At 35.5% G+C, this 23,571-nt stretch overlaps 4 protein-coding genes across 6 annotated transcripts; 1 reads left to right on the top strand and 3 right to left on the bottom strand.

Moving 5' to 3' along the window:
* The first annotated feature begins 219 nt into the window (after positions 1-219).
* LOC114927436 (ABC transporter G family member 1) lies at positions 220-4,559 on the top strand. The gene is made up of 7 exons (XM_029297298.2): positions 220-667; positions 1,663-1,742; positions 2,133-2,603; positions 2,684-2,770; positions 2,852-2,983; positions 3,064-3,348; positions 3,551-4,559. The coding sequence occupies exons 1-7, from the start codon at positions 400-402 to the stop codon at positions 4,229-4,231; spliced, it is 2,004 nt and encodes a 667-aa protein (XP_029153131.1). The 5' UTR covers positions 220-399; the 3' UTR covers positions 4,232-4,559.
* Positions 4,431-13,244, bottom strand: LOC112783604 (pentatricopeptide repeat-containing protein At4g13650). Of its 2 annotated transcripts, none has more exons than XM_029297300.2 (5): positions 12,812-13,244; positions 6,582-9,226; positions 6,074-6,206; positions 5,795-5,986; positions 4,431-5,337 (listed from the first exon to the last, which is right to left on the bottom strand). In XM_029297300.2, the coding sequence occupies exon 2, from the start codon at positions 8,695-8,697 to the stop codon at positions 6,706-6,708; it is 1,992 nt and encodes a 663-aa protein (XP_029153133.1). In that variant the 5' UTR covers positions 8,698-9,226; positions 12,812-13,244; the 3' UTR covers positions 4,431-5,337; positions 5,795-5,986; positions 6,074-6,206; positions 6,582-6,705. The 2 variants fall into 2 exon arrangements, with proteins under 2 accessions (XP_029153133.1, XP_025682416.2); XM_025826631.3 differs by having other exon boundaries at positions 10,745-13,221.
* Positions 13,245-13,918: 674 nt separating this feature from the next.
* Positions 13,919-18,243, bottom strand: LOC112792224 (ABC transporter G family member 1). Of its 2 annotated transcripts, XM_025835386.2 has the most exons (8): positions 17,574-18,243; positions 16,396-16,475; positions 15,803-16,273; positions 15,635-15,721; positions 15,395-15,526; positions 15,118-15,309; positions 14,908-14,994; positions 13,919-14,766 (listed from the first exon to the last, which is right to left on the bottom strand). In XM_025835386.2, the coding sequence occupies exons 1-8, from the start codon at positions 17,866-17,868 to the stop codon at positions 14,086-14,088; spliced, it is 2,025 nt and encodes a 674-aa protein (XP_025691171.1). In that variant the 5' UTR covers positions 17,869-18,243; the 3' UTR covers positions 13,919-14,085. The 2 variants fall into 2 exon arrangements, with proteins under 2 accessions (XP_025691171.1, XP_025691170.1); XM_025835385.2 differs by having other exon boundaries at positions 15,635-16,273; positions 17,574-17,965.
* A 1,936-nt stretch (positions 18,244-20,179) lies between these two features.
* On the bottom strand, positions 20,180-23,350 carry LOC112783599 (ABC transporter G family member 1). Its single transcript, XM_029297296.2, has 8 exons — positions 23,019-23,350; positions 22,855-22,934; positions 21,951-22,421; positions 21,780-21,866; positions 21,519-21,644; positions 21,252-21,446; positions 21,075-21,164; positions 20,180-20,991 (listed from the first exon to the last, which is right to left on the bottom strand). The coding sequence occupies exons 1-8, from the start codon at positions 23,209-23,211 to the stop codon at positions 20,290-20,292; spliced, it is 1,944 nt and encodes a 647-aa protein (XP_029153129.1). The 5' UTR covers positions 23,212-23,350; the 3' UTR covers positions 20,180-20,289.
* Positions 23,351-23,571: the final 221 nt, after the last annotated feature.

Genomic DNA, 23,571 nt, shown 5'->3' with positions numbered 1-23,571 from the left:
CGTTAGAAATACAAATAAGACGATTTAAACGTTAGAAAAACAAATAAGATTTACGCCAAACGTTAGGGACAAAAACAATACATTATTCTTTAATAAAATTATAATGTTCAAATAAAATTATGAATAAAATATATTTATTACTTTAATAATGATACGGTAAAATTAAAACAAAATTTTATTCCACAAAATAAAATAAATGAAAGTGGGTAAGAATTAGTTATATACTTGTCTATTAAAACACGTTGAAATTTATTATGGCGATTGAAGTTAGACCTTGAACAAGTAATTAAGAAGTGGAAGTCTTAATTAAAGACATTCAAGAAAAACGACACATTGCGTGTATAAATAAGGAACGTGGGAAGATGGGAGTAGAAGCTGAAATTGGCAGGCATAAGAATAATGGCATCTGAAACCATGGTAGTAGAGATTGAGCATGATAATAATGATGATGAGAAGGGGAATAATAAGAGAAACGAAGAGAAAGAGGAGAAGGAGGGTATGTGTATGTGTATGACATGGAAGGATGTGTGGGTGACTGCATCAATGGGAAACAAAGGAAGCAAACCAATTCTTGCCGGTCTAACCGGTTATGCCAAACCGGGCCAGCTATTGGCCATAATGGGTCCTTCTGGTTCTGGCAAGTCTACCCTTCTTGATGCCTTAGCAGGTATTTCATATTCCTTTTTCATTTCATTCAAAGGATCGGAATACATTTTAATTTGGTAAAAACTCACTACAGTTCTCTTCTTATATAATCTTATATTGTTATATTTATAAAAATAACTATTTTTTGATTCACTATTTAAATGATTAACAAAAATAATAAACTCAAATAAATTATTTTAATTGTCCGTATTTAAAAGATTTATTTTAAGAATTTAAATAAAAAATTAATTAATTTTGATATCTATTAGTATCCAAAAAAAATTTACACAAATATAAAATGATTTAATATATATGAACAAAAATATTTAGTTAATAACTCATATATGATTTTAAAAAATACTTAAAAACAGACATGCAGCGATATGTATTTAATTTTAATTCTGTATTTTTAGGTACATGGATCTAAGATGGAATAAAATAAAGATGAAAATTTTTATGTCTTCATGTAAAGTTAATAATTGATAATTATTAGATGATAATTTAGTCAAATTTTTTAAATTATCTGAACGATTTTTAACTATTAACTTCACACGAAGATAATTAGAAATAATTGAACTATAATGAACCCATCATTGAAACTCCTGATTGATATTTTTATTGACATTATATTATTTAAGATAAACTAAGAACAAATTTTAACACCTTTCCATTTTTTTTAAATCATGTGCTATCCCTCGATCGAGTGACATTATTTAAAGAAGATTACATGATGGGATATCAAATTTAAAATACAACACACACGTAACCATAGAATACATTTAAATTTATCCTAGAAATGTTAATTAAGAATTAATAATACAAAGTTTTACATTGTAATCATTATAATAAAATGTCTGTACTTACTAAAAGAATATAAGATTGTGAATAACTGAGTTATATACCTTTTCTAATGCAATCATATATACTTAATAATATATATTTGTCAAAAGAATTATAATATTAAGATATATGTAAATGCATTATTAATAATGAGCTATATGTTTGAACTCATTTCAGGTAGATTAGATTCAAACACAAGACAAACAGGAGAGATTCTCATCAACGGTCGCAAAGAAGCGCTGGCCTATGGAATCTCGGTACAAAACCATACACTATAATACTTAACATAAACAAAATTGTTTTATAAGCAATGTTACGCAAATATTATCATTTTTTACCAATATTTGGTCAGTAATAATTCGCATTCATATTTACATGAGTTTTGCATACAAGAAGCATAAAGTTTACATTTATATTTACCAGAATTTGTACACATAGATCAATACAATTTTTACTTTTCAGTCATATTTTTTAAAATTCACACACATGAATGAATTAGTAAAATTTACTTGTTAAAACCAATTTAGTATTTGCATTGATTAAATAATGATAAAAAATACTAGAAATTACTGACCTGAATAATGATTATTGATTAAGTAGTCTTAATTAATTTGAATAATTAGCAAGAGTTTGAATGTATGGCATAGGCATATGTGACACAAGATGATACCTTATTAACAACCTTAACGGTGAGGGAAGCAGTGCACTACTCAGCTCAACTCCAACTACCAGATTCCATGTCCAAGGCAGAGAAGAGAGAGAGAGCAGAGATTACAATAAGAGAAATGGGTCTGCAAGATGCCATTAACACAAGAATTGGAGGTTGGGGCATTAAAGGAATCAGTGGTGGTCAGAAGAGACGTGTGAGCATCTGCATTGAGATCCTAACACGCCCAAGGCTCTTGTTTCTTGATGAACCAACAAGTGGACTTGACAGTGCTGCTTCCTATTATGTCATGAAAAGAATTGCAAACCTTGTTCAGAAAGATGGCATTCAAAGAACCGTTATTGCTTCAATACATCAACCAAGCACTGAAGTCTTTCAACTTTTCCATAACCTCTGTCTTATGTCTTCTGGTACAACTGTTTACTTTGGACCTGCCTCAACTGCTACTCAGGTTCGTATCTTTTTTTCTTCTTCTAATTCATTTAGTTTTAGTTATAATATTAAACTCTGGTTTTGTTTCAATGTATGTAGTTTTTTGCTTCCAATGGTTTTCCATGTCCTGCACTCCAAAACCCTTCTGATCATTTACTGAAAACTATAAACAAGGATTTTGATCAGGTAACTAAGCTTAGCTTCACTTGAAGATACTTGAGCATTCAGAAATAATTTGATGGTATTTTTAATTAACTACTATTTCAGGATACTGACATGGGTTTATCTGGCACTAGAACAGTGCCTACAGAAGAAGCAATTAGAATCCTTATAAGCGCATATGAATCATCTGAAATTAAGCAACAAGTTCAACAAGAAGTTGCAATGCTATCTAACCAGGTTTCTTTCATTTCATGTCTATTGCGTGCATTCATAAGCTATAATAAAAGCATTGATCCATAACTCAATTTATGTTTCAGGAGACTAGATCAGTAGATCATAAGAAGAGAAGGCGTGCTGGTTTCCTTAACCAGTGCATTGTTCTTACCAAAATATCATGCGTGAACATGTTTCGTGATCTAGGCTATTATTGGTTACGTCTTGGAATATACATTGCATTGGCCATAGCCACTGCCACAGTTTTCTATGATCTAGGTACAAGTTTCAGCACAATTCAGGACAGAGGAGCACTTCTTATGTTTGAATCTTCATTCATAACTTTCATGACCATTGGTGGATTCCCTTCCTTTGTGGAGGTCATGAAGGTAATTTAAAGAATTATTCATCACAATATAGAATTTAATCTTGATGCACCGTGGGTGTAAAACCGTTTTGCACATGCATTCAATCTAAGTGACTGGACGACTATGTAAAACATTTTAGATTGTCAGTGCATCAAAATTAAACTCCACAATATATACTAGATCCATTTCTTGAGAATTGAATTGTTGTTATATATATACGTAGGTATTTGAACGAGAAAGATTAAATGGGCATTATGGTGTTGTGGCATTTGTAATTGGGAACACAGTATCTAGTGTGCCATACTTGGTTCTAGTATCAGTGATTCCAGGAGCCATGGCTTATTACCTTCCTCATCTTCAAAGAGGATTCGACCATTTTGTTTACTTCATATGTGTTCTGTTTTCTTGCCTCATGTTGGTTGAAAGCCTAATGATGATAGTTGCAAGCATAGTCCCAAACTATCTAATGGGAATCATAAGCGGCGCCGGAATCCAAGGAATCATGATGCTGGCCGGAGGGTTCTTCAGATTGCCCAATGATCTTCCTAAACCATTTTGGAGATACCCAATGTTCTATGTTGCATTTCATAGATTTGCATTCCAAGGATTGTACAAGAACGAGTTTCAAGGGCTAAGCTTTGCAACAAATGATGGAAATGGCTCCTACATTAGTGGTGATGAGATTCTCAGGGACACGTGGCAAGTTGACATGAGTTACTCCAAGTGGGTCGATCTTGGAATCTTGCTTGGGATGATTTTGGTGTATCGAGTGTTGTTCTTCTTGATCATCAAGATTACGGAGAAGTTGAAGCCATTTTTTGTGTCATTCATTTCAGGGTCTCCCAAGCGAGCAACACTAGTGATGGAGAATAATGATAACTCTGCACTAAGTCATCAAGCATAAACCAAACATAAATCTAACTGTATGCTTATAATTATTTTCAAATTAAATCTATAGTAGCTAGGTTTGTGATTTATTTTGATGATTTTAATTTGTATATATATTGTTGTTGATTGGTACATAAGTATTGTCTTGTAAACCAATTTAGGTTGGTCGAATAATCAGTTCCTCATCCGATTAGTTCAGGAATTATGCTCGAGTGTTGAAGGCAAGCTTCAGATTTATTCATCCAAGGGCAATGCAATCTTGTAATCCATACGATAATCATAACCACTATTACTCAGTATCTGATCTCCTTAAAAAAGAAATAATTATATGCAGTTCTTCTCAAGTATTATAATAACCTCAGTTCACACATTAATATACTAAGCAAATATATGATTCTATTATATGTTATTATGGTTCTGCAAGGCAAGCAAGCAAATGAATCATGCCATTGCTCCCAGTCTAGTCACCTTAGTGAACCTGAACTTTGCTTGCGGGCAATTATTCATTGCTGTCACAACAATAGGCTTCACTTTCTCAAAGCTCTTGATGATCACCAAGAACAAAATGCTGTATGTCACTGCCATTCCTATCAATATAACAACATCATTCCATTTTGAGTAACCAATTTCCACTTGCCACAAGTTTCTAAGTATCTCTTCCCCACTAATGTTTTTCATAGCTCCTCCATCTTGATTATTGCCGGTGAATGTTAGGCCTTGAAACTCGTTCTTGAACAATCCTTGGTATGCATACTTGTGGAATGAAATGTAATGCAAAGGATATCTCCAAAACGGTTAAGGGATATCGCTTGGAAGCCTATAGAATCCACCATCCAACATCATCACTCCCAATATTCCGGTGCCTAAGATTATGCCTAGCAGGAAATTGGGGACAATGCTTGCAACAATCATCATGAGACCCTCAACCAAAAAGACAGAAACAAAGAGTATAGATGTAAAGTAGATGAATTCTTGGTGTCCTTGGTGAAGTCCAACTAGGTAATAAACCACTGCTCCAGGGATCAGTGACATCAATAGCAAGAATGGAACTGAAGATAATGTGTTGCCAATGGTGTATGCAGTTACCCCATAATGTCCATTCGGTCTTTTTCTTTCAAACACCTAATTATGGATCATTTCACCAACATATTCAGTAATTTGACATGATCATATTTAGAATGTTTCTTGAATACAGTCATTATTGCGCTCTCTGCCTAAATATTGTTCATCCACGTTGGATGGGGCGTGAGTTCCAATATAGGCAGAGCTCACGCCCCATTCAATAGTGGATGAATAGTACGTAAGTGCGCATAACAGGGTGGTGATAATTATGTCATATAGTTTGTTCTTAACAGAAATAGTAGTTTTCCTTCATATCTTCCACAAAATAAGGGAATGCACCAACAGTAATGAAGGTAAGGAATGTAACAACAAATACAAGCAGTGAAGCTCTGGCCTGACATCAAATAAATTAAGATTTAAGCCTTTAACATTAGGTTTATTAAAATTTTTGCTGCAATTAATGTAGCTATGATTGCTGAATTTTGTGCATTATGCGTCTCAAGGTTGATTTGTGTACCTGAATTGATTCACTGCTTGAGCCAATGTCAAAGAACATGGTACCAAGACTTAAAGCCAGAGCACCATAGATAAGTAGGCGCAACCAGTGATAGCCTACTTTACTTTACATGTTCACAAAAGATCCCCTGGTAAGGACCATGCACTGTTATAAAAAATCAGCATGACTTTTCTTCTCTATTGCATCTGAGTCCTGCATCCATTATTAAGACCTTCAGCAATTGTACAATTTCTACTGCATATGGATATTAAATCAATTTTTTCAACAAGTAGTACTCACCTTTTTTTTTTATTTGAACTATTTCTTTATGAACTTGGTGACTAATTTCAGATGAATCATTCGATTCAACAAGTATATGAATGGATTCTTCTGTGGTTAGCCCTCTAGCTAATCCTTTCTCAGGGTCCTCCTCCTGAAACAAAGAGGTGAATCAGTTGAGTTTCTTTGCAATCTAGCATGGTAGCATTGAAAAATAAATTAAATTCATATAACTCAAAAGTAATAATGCTATCTTGCCAAATAATACATTTGCTGTAGATAAAGAAATATCGGATAGTATTCATAGAAGTTAAAAGGAAATCACAGGCCCCATGCCGGATTTTCCCAATTGCTGTCTTTCAAATTGAAGTGTTAAAGAACCCTATGAGGCAATGAGATTCAGCAGTAATATGTTTAATGGTAGCTGGTTAGTTCTCCGTCACTCACATCAGCTACTTCTGATGAAAGCATAAAATATGTTAAATGATTAACACAATCAAGTAATTTCATTATTGATTTAGAGGCAAACCATGATATATTGATCCTTCGCATGATCGATGCTAAAATAGTTAAAGCTCAATGGTCTCTCGAGAAATATTCAGTTCAGTGACCAAATCTGAAGTAACATAGGATCTGCAGTTTGAAACTTTGCATTATTCATGATGTTTGCCGTTGCTGCTATAGAGATAATTGAAGGGTATGCTAGAATTAATGGTTGCTGCTAAATGCTCTACAGTTGCATAAATAACATCAGAATAAGGATGTGTTTTATCCTCTACCAAGAACAGATGAATATTGTTTAATTCAATCCAGCTGCACCCTGGATCTTTTCTCAATTTTACACTCTGCAATCTCTTCCTAAGAATTGACTTCTGCCCCCATCTACCTAGCACCGCATACATATTTGACAGAATTACCAAAGGCACTGTTGGGTTCGGATCCAAGCTGAACAACTTTTCAGCGGCTTTCTCCCCTACTTCCATGTCCTTCCAGAACCAACATGCATGCAGTAAAGCTCCCCAAATCACCCTATCTGCTTCAATAGGCATCTTTCTAATAAACTCTTCAGCTTCTCTTACATGGCCTGATCGACCAAGAAGATCCACCACACATGTGTAATGTTCTATGCTTGGGGTTACTTTGTAAAGTTCCTCCATCGAGTGGAAGATTTTCAAACCTTCAGCAACTAGACCGGCATGGGAGCAGGCAGAAAGAATGCCAACAAAAGTAGCTGCATTTGGCACAACTCCTTGAACTAACATCGAGTGGAAGAGTAAAATTGCCTCGGATCCAAGTCCATGATATGCATACCCATTAATAAGAGCTGTCCATGCTGCTACATTGGGTGAAAAAATGCTGAGGAATGACCTTTGAGCATCAGCCAAGCGACCACATTTGGAGTAGAAGTCTATAAGGGCAGTCCCAACATAAACATTTGCTTGGAACGGTGTCTTGGTTAAGTGGCCATGAAGCAACCGTCCTTGCTGAAAAGAACCAAGAGATGAACATGCACGAAATAAAACAGAGAACGTCGATCTGCTATAATCAACTGATAACCTACGCATCTTCACGTATATTTTTAATGCCTTCATGTACTGGCCATTTTGAATACAACCAGACATCATCAAATTCCATGTCACAGGGTTTTTCTCATCTTTAATTTTGTCAAAAAGCTTCACAGCTTCATCAAGTTCACCGTTTTTGGAGTACACAGATATCATGGTATTTAAGGAAGTTAAATCCTTGAGACTCATTTGATTGAATAATTTCTTTGACTTCTCAAAATGACCAATCATAGCATAACCTTTAATCATCAAATTATATGATACGTGATTCGTCTCTCTCAACCTGTAAAATATCATCTCAGCTTCTTCAATCTTCCCCGCGGAGATAAGGCAACCAATCAACAAGTTAGTCACATTCAAATAAGTTTCTCCTCTCATGCTCTCATGAACTCTCTTGGCATCACCTATGGCTTCACAATCACAATAAAACTCAATCAACCCGCCACCAATCGCATTATCAAAAGCAAACCCTTCCTTGATGCAATGCCCATGAACAACCTTCCCCTGCCATAGAGCCCTCAGTCTAGTGCAAACTCTCACAACAGAGCACAACGTGACCTCATTAGGCAACACTCCAGAATTCCTCATACACCAAAACAAATCCAAAGCCCTCTCACGCCCATCTTCCCTCTTCGCATACCCAGAGATCAACGTGGTCCAAGCCACAACATCACGATCAGGCATCTTTTCAAACATGTCCAGAGCCTCACCCATATTGTCATGCTGCACATAACCCGCAAGCATCAAGCTCCATAACACATCATTCCCGCCATGAAGCTCCTCAAAAACTACCTTAGCTTCTCCAATTCCACAACACTGAACGTAAAAATACAACAGAGCACTCCCCACAAGGCCAAATCTCTCGTATCCAGACCTCAAAAGCAATGCATGAACTTGCTTCCCATGAACAAGTGACCCATAACGTGAGCATGCGCTCAACACCGAAGAGAAAGAGACCTCGTCAAGCTTGACGCAAGAGTGGTGCATGAGGGAAGCAAGGGCCAGAGCTTCAACGTAGCAGCCCCATTGCGAATATCCAGAAATCATAGTATTCCAAGTGGAAACAGTTCGAAGCGGCATATCATCGAAGAGGTGGCGTGCTAATTCAGGTTTGCCGGATTTAACTCTCCTGCTAATGGAAATGTTGGTGGCGATCACGTGACGGAGACAAGGGGTATCCAAATCTTCCAAAAGGGTGGTGAAAAGTCGGAACTCTTTGCTTCCAGCAGTTGCACTTCCAGGTGCCAAGGAGGAACAGCTTCTTCATGGTGTGGAAAAGATGGTGGTGTTTGGGCTTTGGGACGTAAAACTTGTGTTATTGTGCTCTCATCAATCAGAATAGACATTAAAATAACTAGAATGAGACCCACGCGATGCGCGGACAGTAAATTAATGATAGTATATAATAAATATTAAAAATGGCTGTTTTGTAGAATTAAATTAAATATGGGTAAACTAAAGTTAAATTTAAAAGGTATTTTGTTTAAAATAATTTATAGTACAAAAGATTTCGATATTGGAGTTGTACAAAGCAAGTATCTGAGAACCGAACCGGTCATCGAACCGTTCTAGTCACTGGTTCACTAGATTATTGGTCCAACTGGTCTAACTGTAATTCAACCGGAAAAACCGTTTTAGAATAAAATAATAAATAAATTACAAATATACATACTAAAATATAATTATAGTCTAATATAAATCTTAAAATATCTTCTAAATTTAAAACACTACATGAAATGTCATAAATCAAAACCATATGATCTTATCAAAATACAAACTCAAGTTTTTTTTCTAAACAATTCACAACCCTAATTCTCTATGATTTCTTTTGGAAAAATAAAATCCCATCCAAGAAGGAAACCATAGCTGTAAGTAATTGAGAATATTTGTCAAACTCAGAACAACTATACATATAGAACAGTACCAAACAATCCAATTCTCAATTCCATGAATCATAAACAAAAGGGTGTCTAAAATATCCATAGAATCAATCAAATTCAGCATTAAAAAATATCAAATCAAAACCATATGATCTTATCAAAATACAAACTCAAGTTTTTTTTCTAAACAATTCACAACCCTAATTCTCTATGATTTCTTTTGGAAAAATAAAATCCCATCCAAGAAGGAAACCATAGCTGTAAGTAATTGAGAATATTTGTCAAACTCAGAACAACTATACATATAGAACAGTACCAAACAATCCAATTCTCAATTCCATGAATCATAAACAAAAGGGTGTCTAAAATATCCATAGAATCAATCAAATTCAGCATTAAAAAATATCAAAAACCAAATTTTGCAGTTAAACAGAATAAAGTAAAGATGGAATTATACTCAAATTCTCCTTAATCTTAAACCATGTCTCAGCACATACTTTGTGAGCAGCAACAAAATCATCTTTACAAGCACAACCCAATTCAATTGGAACACCAGACTCAGAACTATCACTCTCCAAACCTATGTGACAAATTCTACAATCCCTCTCCACTTTGTGATTAGTATTATTATTAATATTATTAATAATATTAACATTGCCAACAAACAAATGGATATTGGAGCTTTAAACTTTATTTAACAACAAGCTGTAACATGGCTCAAATAACAAATTAACCAATTTAATTAATAAACAACTCCAAACACAGCAAGTAATCTACTTCATACACTCCTCAAAAGCAGTCCCAAATCATTTGCAATAACAGTGAACTATGCTTCATAAACTACTCAAATTATCAAAATCAGAAACATGAAACGCACTATTTAGAATCTACAGAGGCATACCAATTTCAAGAAATGCATAATTGGCACAATTTATCAAGTATAGCAAAGCTAAGTTCTCAAAGAAAAATTTTAATTGAACACAGAAACACTGCACAACAGTCAACAGAGCACAGCAGCACAAAACAGGCATACCCCACGTGCAACACTTAGTTTCAAAGGATTCAAGCTTGAAGACCCCATTATCTTCTGCAGATGAATGATCAGAATCATTAACAATGGAGTAATTCACAGTAAAAACAGCAAGATTCACAGATTAATTAACACTTATTCAAAAATTATTTAACCCATAACAAGTTCACAAATTAACTAACAACAATTATTCAATAATTGTTATTAAAAAAAATACCTAGAAGCTAGAAGCCCTAGAACAGAGCAGAGCAGATCCTGAGCAAGAGGGGGACAAGAGCACGGCTGAAGGGATGACAGGTGGAACAGAGATAGCGCCGGCGACGATGGAACAGAGCTGCGCGACGGTGCTTTCAAAGCTGAAACAGTAGCTGCACGATGGTGGAACAAAGCTGCACGATAACGACGGTGGCTTCGAAGCTCGTTTCGGCAACGGCGGCGGGAGATGGACGGAGGTGAGGGAGTGAGATCAATGACGGTGAGAGGAAGGAGGAGCTCGAGGGTGATGGGAAGGATGGGTTTGCGTTTAGCCGTTGTGTGGAGCTAAGGTTGCTGGGTTGGGTAATTGGCTGGGGCATCCCAGCAAAACAATGGCGTTTTGCAAAATTTAAAAAATCGGCCGGATCCAACCGACCGGTTTCCGGCGGGTTCGATGATCCAACGTCGATTTTTCAAATCTTCTGTTTCAAGCAAGGTTCTGAGAACCGGACTGGTCATCAAACCGCTTTAGTTACTGGTTTTCTGTTTACTGGTTTACTGGTCATCAAATCTTCTGTTTACTGGTCCAACCGGTCTAACCGGTGGTTCAACCAGAAAAACCGTTTTAAAATAATAAATAAATTATAAATATGCAAGTATTAAGTTGAGGGTATAAGGTAGTATGAAGTTTTTCTAATGGAGTGGTGAATTACTCTCTTAGGATTTTCCTTTTTTTATATTAAATGCAAAATTGCCAGATGAAAGCATGATACCAAGTAAGTACAATCCCTCATCAGTACACAAAATGTTAAAAGAAATATCTGACAAGAATAGGAAGAATATCAAATGAATTATCATAAATCAAACTAAAAAATAAACATAGTACTCGGATAAATAAATTTGATAACATTATTAATAACAAAGTTGGTAGTGGACTAGTGCTAGAAAGGCTTCACCAAATGAAGGTGCATACAGGCTTTTAGAGACAATAGACTTGGATTTGTGCAGTAGCATTTTGGATGAGTTGTTTTGAAGACCATTTGGTAAAACTAAGCTTTGAATAGGTACAATACAGGCTTCACCAAATGCTCATAACACACAGAAAGACAGTTTCTCAAGATACATAAATAAGTGCTCATCCTCTGAAAATAATCATCTGAATCGGTGTAAGGCAGGAAAAAATGACCACAAGTCCCTTTACCTAAGTCAAAATAAACAACCATATCTGAACTCAACAATAAGCATTCAGCACCAAACATTACAAAACATTAACCAATAATCACACTAAACCTGCAACCAGCAATTACAAAACAGCAACAAACATGAGTACATTATAAAACATTCCAAAACAGCGATGACACAAAACCTGCATAGTAAATAATCTCAAAGACAATGATCACCAATATCCAGCAAATAAACAATAAATACACAACAACAATTTAGCAAATAAACAAGAACAAGACCTAAATAGAAAATCCAACAAATTAAGTCGCAGCAACCTGACAATTTGACAAATTAAAACAACAGCAGCCCAACAATTTACCAAATTATCAACTTAACAAATTCAAGAACAGAAAATCACAACAAAACAAAAAAAATTAAAAGTAACAGAAGAACACAAGAACAATTAGCAAATTAACAAGTTCACAATAACAGTTAAAAAATTTACCAGAAGAACACTAATGCAAGTGGAATCATCATGCTAATATGTTTTCTGCAAAGATGCTATTTGTACAGCTAAAATTTCCTAATTACTATGATCCAATTATTCTAATTTCACATGCAATCAACTTAGTAAGTTTCTAAAATCTAGAAATTATAAAACCAACCAGAAATATGGTTAAAGCATTTCATCAAACATGTTGAGTGCGGTAAAATTAAAACGAAATAAGAGAATTCAATGCTTAATTTCAATGTGATAGAGAAGAGAACATAACTATTGTAACTTTAATTTAGTCTATGAAAAAATCCAAACCACTACCAAATCAAATAATTACTTATTTTAATAGAAATCAGAAGTTGCAGAGTTTGAAGAAGAGTATTGGTGTTGTGTGAGTGTATTGTCTGGTGGCGGGTTTAGGAAACTCACGGCGGGGACAACAGAGAGCAGTTGGACGGCTGAGTGGAGGCGCGGGTTGGTCGCAGAGTTTGAAGCAGAGCAACGTGGCTTCCAGACGAACGCGAACTCGAACGGTGAACAGCGAGTGAACGCGAACGGTGAACGCCGAGCGAACGCGAACGAAGACGCGAACGTGAACGGCAAACAAACGGCGACGGAAGCGCGGCTGAGCAGACAAAGACGACGGACGCCGAGCTCGAGGAAGCAACCGCGATCGGTGACAGCGAACAGGGGTTGAAGACTTGGAGCACGAGGGAAGCTAGATGACGGATGGCGAACTTTGAGTGCGACGGACGGCGGCAGTATGCCACTCCTTGTGGCGGTGGTGTAGGCTTACAGTGCTGGGGTTTTGTGGTTGCGTTGGTGTGATTTCTCTGACTGAAAGAAAGAAAGGGAGAACGGGAGAAAGAAACGAATTAGCTACCCTCTTTTGTGCAAACCGGCCGGGTTCCGGTTCGATCTGACCGATCGGTTCCCGTCCGGTTCAATGGTTTTTTGTCTGTTTTCTGATTAACGGTTTTATATGCCTGACCAGACCGTTAACACTTTCGGTTCGAGATTAAACCGGTACGACCGGTCGGTCCGATCCGGTTTTCAGAACATTGGACTTTCAAGTTTCAACGTCTGTCCGAACCGCTATTCCCTTCGGTTCTCAGGAACACGTGGCAAGTTGACATGAGTTACTCCAAGTGGGTCGATCTTGGAATCTTGCTTGGGATAATTTTGGTGTATCGAGTGTTGTTCTTCTTGATCATCAAGATTACGGAGAAGTTGAAGCCATTTTTTTTTGTCATTCATTTCAGGGTCTCCCAAGCGAGCAACACTAGTGATGGAAAATAATGATGATAACTCTGCACTAAGTCATCAAGCATAAACCCAAAACTAAATCTAACTGTATGCTTATAATTATTTTCAAATTAAATCTATAGTAGCTAGGTTTGTGATTTCTTTGGTGATTTTAATTTGTATATATATTGTTGTTGATTGGTACATAAGTATTGTCTTGTAAACCAATTTAGGTTGGTCGAATAATCAGTTCCCTCGTCGAAGGGTAATGCAATCTTGTAATCCATACGATAATCATAATCACTATTACTCAGTATTTGATATCCTTAAAAAAGAAATAATTATATACAGTTCTTCTCAAGTATTATAATAACCTCAGTTCACACATTAATATACTAAGCAAATATATGATTATATTATATATTATTATGGTTCTGCAAGGCAAGCAAGCAAATGAATCATGCCATTGCTCCTAGTCTAGTCACCTTAGTGAACCTGAACTTTGCTTGCGGGCAATTATTCATTGCTGTCACAATAATAGGCTTCACTTTCTCAAAGCTCTTGATGATCACCAAGAACAACAATCTGTATGTCACTGCCATTCCTATCAATATAGCAACATCATTCCATTTTGAGTAACCAATTTCCACTTGCCACAAGTTTCTAAGTATCTCTTCCCCACTAATGTTTATCATAGCTCCTCCATCTTGATTATTGCCGGTGAATGTTAGGCCTTGAAACTCGTTCTTGAACAATCCTTGGTATGCATACTTGTGGAATGAAATGTAATGCAAAGGGTATCTCCAAAACGGTTTAGGGATATCGCTTGGAAGCCTATAGAATCCACCATCCAACATCATCACTCCCAATATTCCGGTGCCGAAGATTATGCCTAGCAGGAAATTGGGGACAATGCTTGCAACAATCATCATGAGACCCTCAACCAAAAAGACAGAAACAAAGAGTACAGATGTAAAGTAGATGAATTCTTTGTGTCCTTGGTGAAGTCCAACCAAGTAATAAACCACTGCTCCAGGGATGAGTGACATCAATAGCAAGAATGGAACTGAAGATAATGTGTTGCCAATGGTGTATGCAGTTACCCCATAATGTCCATTCAGTCTTTCTCTTTCAAACACCTAATTATGGATCATTTCACCAACATATTCAGTAATTTGACATGATCATATTCAATAGTGGATAAATAGTATGTAAGTGTGCATAATAAGGTGGTGATAATTATGTTACATAGTTTGTTTGTAACAGAAATAGTACTTTACCTTCATATCTTCCACAAAAGAAGGGAATGCACCAACAGTAATGAAGGTAAGGAATGTAACAACAAACACAAGCAGTGAAGCTCTGGCCTGACATCAAATAAATTAAGATTTAAGTCTTTAACATTAGGTTTATTAAATTTTTTGCTGCAAATAATGTAGCTATGATTGCTGAATTTTGTGCATTATGTGTCTCAAGGTTGATTTGTGTACCTGAATTGATTCACTGCTTGAGCCAATGTGAAAAAACATGGTACCAAGACTTAAAGCCAGAGCACCATAGATAAGTAGGCGCAACCAGTGGTAGCCTACTTCACGATACATGTTCACAAAAGATCTCCTAGTAAGGACCATGCACTGTGTTAAAAAATCAGCATGACTTTTCTTCTCCATTGCATCTGAGTCCTGCATCCATTATTAAGACTTTCAGCACTTGTACAATTTGTACTGCATATGGACATTAGATCCATTTTCAAAAAATTGTACTCACCCTTTTTTTCATTTGAGATATTTCTTTATGAACTTGGTGACTAATTTTAGATGAATCATATGATTCAACAAGTATATGAATTGCTTCTTCTGTGGTTAGCCCTCTAGCTAATCCTTTCTCAGGGTCCTCCTCCTGAAACAAAGAGATAAATTGGTTAAGTTTCTTTGTAATCTATCATTGTAACCTTTAAAATAAATTGCTGTTCAGTAAAGATCTTAGAGTGATTCATATTCTACCTACCTGTTCAAAATCCTTGTTAATAATTTTTACAAAGTGATCAGGAGGATTCTGGAGACTTGGGCAAGGAAAACCATTTGATGAGAAAAACTGCAGCCAAAAACAGAATTCAATAAGCCATTGATTTGCAGCAACAAATACATATATGGACAAACGATACTGATTTCTAACCTTATTGGCAGCTGAGACAGGTCCGAAGTAGACTGTTTTACCAGAAGAGAGGAGACAGAGATTGTTGAAAAGCTGAAAGATTTCATTACTTGGTTGATGGATTGATGCAATAATAGTCATTTGAATTCCATTTTTTTTATTTAAGCTTGCAATTCTACTCATAACATAATAAGAGGCTGCACTATCAAGTCCACTTGTTGGTTCATCAAGAAACAAGAGTCTTGGATGTGTTAAGATCTCAATGCAAATGCTAACTCTCCTCTTTTGTCCACCACTAATTCCCTTAGATCCCCACCCTCCAATTCTTGTGTTGATGGCATCTTGCAGGCCCATTTCTCTTATTGTGAACTCTGCTCTCTCCTTCTTCTCTGATTTGGACATGGAATCTGGTAATTGGAGCTGGGCTGAGTAGTATACAGCTTCTCCAACTGTCAGTGTTGTCAAGATAGTATCATCTTCTGTGACATATGCCTGATTTGATTTCATATAGTTAGAGTAAAAACAAAAGATTAATATATATAGATATTTCTTTAATAGTATGTATAAAAAAATAAGTTTATATTTTCTAACAAAGACTAGAACATTATTCTTACAGATGTTCCATATGCCAGTGCTTGTTTGCGGCCATTGATTAGGATCATCCCAGTCTGCTTTGACTTTGAACCTAATCTCCCTGCAACACATGAGAATACTTTAGTTAATTTCATTTTGAGGTAAATACCAAATTGGTATCCGAAAGATTCTAGCGACAAAATAGTACTTGACTTTTGTTATTGATAAAATAGTCACTGAAAAATTTTAAATTTTGACAAAATCACCCAACCATAACAACAGGATGACATCACAATAAACAAAAAACACTGGCCGTCGGAAGAGAGCTCTGACGATGATGGCAGAGAGTTCTGGCGACGTTTTCAGTTTCTTCTTGGTGGTCTGGCAGAAGGGGACGCGAAAGGGAACGCAGCGGCGTGTTGAAGAAGAAGAATCGGCGAACACAAAGAATGCGACAAGGTGCAGTGGCATACCATTGTAGTCTTCTTTTTCAGCTGCCATGGTGGAAGGGGACGCAGCGGCATGTTCATGAAGAAGAAGCAGCAAACACGAAGAAGAAGGTCGCTAGAAACGGCACTGGAAGCATGGCCATCATCGGAGCTTTCTTTTGGCGGCCACATCAGCGTTTTTCGTTTACTGTGACGTCATCCTTTTACGTTGGGTAATTTTGTCAAATTTTAAAATTTTTTAGGAGCTATTTTGTCAATAACAAAAGTTAGGTATCATTTTGTTAGTACCAGAAGCTTTCGAATACCAATTTAGTATTTACCTCTTTCATTTTATAACTGGAACTTAAGAAAAAAAAAGGGAAAATGCTAAAAGTGAAAGATTTTGAGTGGCTTGAAAGTGTTATATGTGACTGACTGACTGTGACATCAGCATGCTAAAAGTGTCATTAGTTGTGGACAATTATAGTAAATTTGACTTAAGAATGTCAACCATTTAAGGCTTCATGATGAATAGTAGTAGCATGTTATAATTTCACAATCAAATGACTCATAAAGTCAAGTGCATGCATGTTATAATATCAAAGTCTGATATTTAGTTTGGTTTGCTAGTAAACTATGAAAGAGTCATGTTATTTGTATACTCAAAAGTAAGTATTAACTAGATACTTAACTTGATTTAAAAGTGAAAAATAAGATTTTAGATGTTAGAGTGGAAATGATTTAAAAAATTGAAGGCACAAAACCAAATGTTGATATGAAAAAAGGATTACCTGCTAAGGCATCAAGAAGAGTAGACTTTCCACAACCAGAAGGACCCATTATAGCCAAGAGTTGCCCTGGTTTGGCATAACCTTTCAGGCCCTGAAGTATTGCTTTCCTTCCATTCTTGCCATCTGAGACTGTCACCCATAGATCCTCCCATGTTATGAAAACCCCCTTCTCCTCTTGATGATCCACCTCATTCATGGCTTCCACCTCAAATGTGGTCTCATATTCCAACAAAACGGGTAGCATGTTGTTTGGTAATTCACAATCACTAGCATGAGGCTGAAGAATAGAGCTCATTGTGAGATCAGAGTAATATGGAAGGGTGTATGTGTTAGTGTGAGAGTGATGAAGAGTGTGCACTATAGGGGAAGGTAGGAGAATATGGTACACTGAATCTGCCAAGGCTACCTACTATATAGTAACATGTTTTGTCTGTTATGTAGTAATTGCTAGTAGGAAAGTGAAAATATGATAATGGAGATCAGAGTTAGCTTAGAAGGTCAAAGAATTCAATGTTCTTTCAATATATTCTTGGATTCCTTATTGTGATATGTGAATTGGAGAATTCTCTTACTATATTTACTGTTTATTGAGATTAATCACTATGCACTAATTACCATGCAATAAAATGCTTCATAAAAAATGTATACAAAGATGATATGTATATATAACATTTCTTTGTAACTGAGAATATATAAGCTTTATACTACCAACTTTGGTTTGGTAAGAGTAATAAGTGATGAAGACCAGCATAGATAGTCACGTCATAAGCACGTCATGAAGCAGTAATGGATGAAGCAACCAAGTTTTTCTCTTTTTTCGGTCTTATTTCCTGATTAATAAACTTGGGTTAATTAACAACTAGTATAATGTATATATCTATTAATGTTTCCGAAAACATTCTAATACTCTCTCTTTTAATTTCATTTTCCTTAAACATATTTGTCTCACATATTTTCAATGAAACATATTGTCTTGACTTAAAACTAAACAAGGTTTAGGTAAATGAGGCTCTTTAAACAACTTAGTACAGGTGATAAGCGTATACAAATTGATTCATATTGTAACACTAGATAGATTAATGGAATTACTTTTATTATTAAATTATTAATTAGAAAACAATTCTCTGTCTCATTTTTTCATCTACTCCAACCTAACACATATAGGGATAGGGATAGAGATAGGCCTCCTTAGTTGAAAGTTTGTAGTCATGTAGAAGGGTCCACCGTTACTTCATTCATAAATTAGATAAAATGATCCTTATTATGAAGAGCAGGAATGGAGTGGAGACACATCATTTACAGCTTGTATTATAACCGGGAGTGAATTATAGCCAGAAAACCTACCTGATTACAACTTAGGAGGTGGTCCCATGATGAAACCCAACAGTAGCTCATCAAGTTTGGTTGTATTTGAATCCACAGTTAATTCTGGGCCACACCCCAAACCCACTCCTCACTTAACAAACTTTCAATAAGAGAGACTTGGATCCCAAAAAACAAGTTTAATACATAAGAAATTAACTAACTTGAATTGGTCTAGTAATCAACTCACTGTCTATCTGACCAAAAAAAAAAACTCACTATCTTTTTAAACAAATATTTAAATTTTAAATCTATTGATTTATCAGGTTGAAAAAATAACTTTATATCCGAAAAGTATAGTGTTGGATTATTGGTAAATCCAAAAGTAAAAAAATAACATAAAAAAATAAAATAAGAAAAGAAGGTGTATGAAAAAAATTAAATAAATTCAAAAGAGATTTATGTTTGAAAAACAAAAAAAAAATTCACATTTTAATTGTTTAGATTTGAGAAAAAAATTGCTCAATTTTCATGCTATCCAAAAAGAAAAAAATCTTACCTACAAGAAGATTTTGTACAAATTTCCTCTTATTTATAAAAAAAGACAAATAAATCCTTAACCTTTTGATACGTAGATATTGAAATTTTCAAAAATTTGAAAATACATTTAAGTCTCTGACCTTTTTAAAATTTGGACATATCGATCCTTCATACAGTCATATTCACTTGGGTCTGTCAGACTCAACGAAAAATCAAACATGACTCCCATTGCACTAACCTGGTTGATACGAATGCACATGTGAAAAAGTTTTTAAAATTGAACAAATTTAACTTAGGGATCGATATGTTCAGATTTTAAAAAAGTCAAATACTTAAATGTATTTTTAAATCTTCAAAAGCAAAAAATCAAAAATCGATTTGTCCTTTTCTCTTTATTATCTATTTTAGTTTGGTGAATTATATGGTAAAGATGTAAGTTTACAGATTTTTCCTTTAATAGAATGAAAAAGATATTAATAAAGATAGGACTTACATTTTAAATAATAATAAAATAATAAAAAATAACTATAAAATGAATTATATTCTCTCTCTATACCACTCCAATCTGTATAGGAGAGTGTCTCTTTTAGTTTTTTTAATTAAATTACGACATCTAGTGCTCATTAAATGAAATGTAGGGTTTTCATTGATTAGGTTAGGGCAAAAGCGAAAAAAAAAATAGCTAACAACAAAACGGGGGACGAATCCGATTTTTTCAAGAACGTGTTTTTAGAGTGTAATTTAGTCATGAATTAAGAGAAAGAGAAGCTAAATCCTTGTTATGTTGACAAAAATATAATATAACATAATTAAACATTGAGAACGAAAGGCTTATTTACTTGAGCAAGATAGGTTGAACTCAAGCACAAGTAGCTTATTCTAAGATACCATGGTTTTCAGATACAGGGCTTGCTCTATCATTAATTCTAATCTCTCTGGTGAAAACTTTTGTTGGGTGATTGTTAATGGAAGCAGCAAGAGGTTTCAACTTCTCCTTGCTTTTTGTAATAGCCAAATACACAACCCTATATACAACAATCATCCCAAACATGATGGCAAGATCAACCCACTTGGAATGCCCCATTTCCACCTGCCATGTGTTTGTCAAAATGTCTCTACCACTAATAATGGTTTTTGCACTTCCACCTTGTTCCATGGAAAATTTTAAGCCTTCAAATTCATTCTTGAAACATCCTTGGAAAGCATACTTAAGGAATGAAAGGTAGTAAAAGGGGTATTTCCAAAATGGTTTTGGAAGATCGTTTGGCAGCCTGTAGAATCCACCAGTTAAGATGGTTAGTCCTTGAATTCCGCCGGCAATGCTCATGCCGGTTACGAAATTGGGAAACATACTCCCCACAACCATCATGAGGCTCTCAACCCAAAGCACAATGGCAAACAGAACAGAAGCAAAGTACACAAAGTGTTCTAAACCTCTCTGCAGCCCTGAGAGGTAATATATTATTCCTCCAGGAATTAGACATATCATTAGCATATATGGAAGTGCTGAGAATATTTTGCCTGTGAGAAAAGCAATAATACCATAGTGACCATTTAGTCTCTCTCTTTCAAATACCTACAACAATCAGAGGAAATATTTTCAGTCACAAGTGAGTTAGTTAATTTATACAAGAAAGTACAGGAGCATAGCAATCTTACCCTCATTTCCTCCATTAATGGAGCGAATCCTCCAATAAGAGCCATGAATGCCAGAGTTGATATCAAAAAAGTAAGCAGAGACCCTCTTCCCTGAACCATGCATGAAGATATTATGTTAACTTTTTAACCTTGTGCATTACAAGTCATAATGTTAATTGCTTTTCATAGTTTACTTACTTGAATTGATCCATTACTTGAGCCAATGTTATAGAACATGGAACCCATGCTAATAGCTACTGCAATAAAGACAACAAGAAGCAGCCAGTAATTGCTCAAGTCGCGAAACAATCGCAGCGAAGATCTTCTCATAAGAACGAGGCACTGAGTGAGGAATGTGGCGTTGACCCTCTTCTTCCCAACTGCTCCTGAATTCTGTAGGTATGCAAAGGTTAGTTTTTCATATTTGGCATAGAGATATATGTAAGGAATGTAACATGAACTTACACTTTCAGTTATTGTTGCCACTACATTATTAACTTGGTTTTTAATCTCAGATGATCCATAAGACTTTACAAGGATGTCAATTGCTACTTCAGCAGTAACTCCGAATCCAAAACCTTCTTCAACATCCTGAATAAATAACAAGAAATTTTTATATCTCTTCCTTTTTCAAACCCATGTAATATCTTAAGAAGGACAAGAGTTGAGTATAGTATCAAACAAGAATGATGAGGTAAAACTCAGAAGTAAAGGTTACTTGCTTACTTGGTCAAAATCTTTGTTTATGATCCTTAAGTAATGATCAGAGGGATTGTGGAGAGCTGGGCAAGGAAAGCCATTTGAAGAAAAAAACTGCACTTGGATGAAAAAAGAATTCTCATTATATAATATTAATATCTATCTGGTTGGTTCTGCATAAGAATTTTGGTGGCTAACCTGATTAGCATGAGACGCTTGACCAAAATATACTGCTTGACCAGAAGACAGAAGACAGAGATCATGGAAGAGTTCAAAGACTTCACTACTTGGTTGATGGATTGAAGCAACAATAGTTCTTTGGATGCCATCCCTTAGGCTTAGGCTTGCAATTCTTTTCATGACATAATAGGAAGCTGCACTATCAAGTCCACTTGTTGGTTCATCAAGAAACAGAAGCTTTGGGCGTGTTAGGATCTCAATGCAGATGCTGAGTCTCCTCTTTTGTCCACCACTTAGGCCTTTAGAACCCCATCCTCCAACCCTTGTACCAATGGCATCTTGGAGTCCCATTTCCCTCAGTGTTATATCAGCTCGTTCCTTCTTCTCAGAAGTGGACATGGAATCTGGAAACTGGAGCTGAGCTGAGTAGTATAAAGTTTCCCCAGCGGTCAAAGTTGACAGCATAGCATCATCTTGTGTTACATATCCCTGAAAGAAAAATTGCCAAAAATTGATTTCTTAAATTTCTTGTCTGAAATATAAAAACAACAAATAAACACTTGAAAGATTTAAAAAAAGTGATAAAATTAAAGTAACTAATTTTTTTTAACTAAAATTCAGCTAGCTGTGTCTTTTCTCTAGCTTTTACTTATTCTTCCTCTCTCTTGCTGGATTAAAAACATTATGTTTGAATGATTAATTATAAGTGCTGATTTCTTAAATGGAACGGTCTTGTCTATATATATTAATTTTGTTGTTGAAATTAAAAAGGTTTAAAAATTAATTTCTCATAAATTAAACAACAATTTGTTAACTTTATCGATAGATATTGTTTCTCTAATGTTACTATTTTACTAAGAATTTGAACTCTTAACTAGTTATAATTTTATATATGGGAAGGGGAAATTGTAGTTTGGTTTACCGAAGTTCCATAAGCCAGTGCTTGTTTGTGGCCATTGATTAAAATTTTACCCGTCTGTTTGACGCTAGAGCTTAATCTCCCTGGAAGAGATAAAAGAAAGTTATTATGCACAGCAGCAGATGATCCTAATAATATATTTGCTAATCAATAAAATATATAATAACCTGATAAGGCATCAAGAAGCGTGGATTTGCCACAGCCAGAAGGACCCATTATGGCCAAAAGTTTCCCCGGTTGAGCATAACCGGTGAGACCCTGCAGAATTGGTTTCCTTTTGTTTCCATCTGCAACAGTAACCCACAAATTCTGCCATGTCACTGTTACGTCTTCCTTTTCTTCTCCCTGAGTGCCTCCCATTGCTACTCTACTACTACTCTAGTTGTAGCTAGGGATATAAATATATGAAAGAGCATGGGCTTATATAACGTACGTACTAGATGCCATGCATGAAGGAACTTTAAATGTTGGATCGGAGTTTGATAGATGTGGAAGCAGTTAATGCTAGCTGGGACAAAGAGTTATAGCTAGCTAGGCTGCATGCATGCATGCATATGCCCTGCAACTCTCCACTTCCACCGCTGCAAACTAATTTATGACCAACCAAACACTGTCTCCTTTACAACATGTTTTATTTTAACAAGCAAAAGTCAAACCCAAGTACAAAAAAATAAAAAAAATAATGTTTTTCTATCATTATTCTTCTAAAATATGTTTCAA

The sequence above is a fragment of the Arachis hypogaea genome, chromosome 13, assembly GCF_003086295.3.
Source record: "Arachis hypogaea cultivar Tifrunner chromosome 13, arahy.Tifrunner.gnm2.J5K5, whole genome shotgun sequence".
NCBI classification, from domain to species: domain Eukaryota; kingdom Viridiplantae; phylum Streptophyta; class Magnoliopsida; order Fabales; family Fabaceae; genus Arachis; species Arachis hypogaea.
Note: the sequence above shows the minus strand (reverse complement) of the source record. Positions and strands in the feature narration are given on the sequence as shown.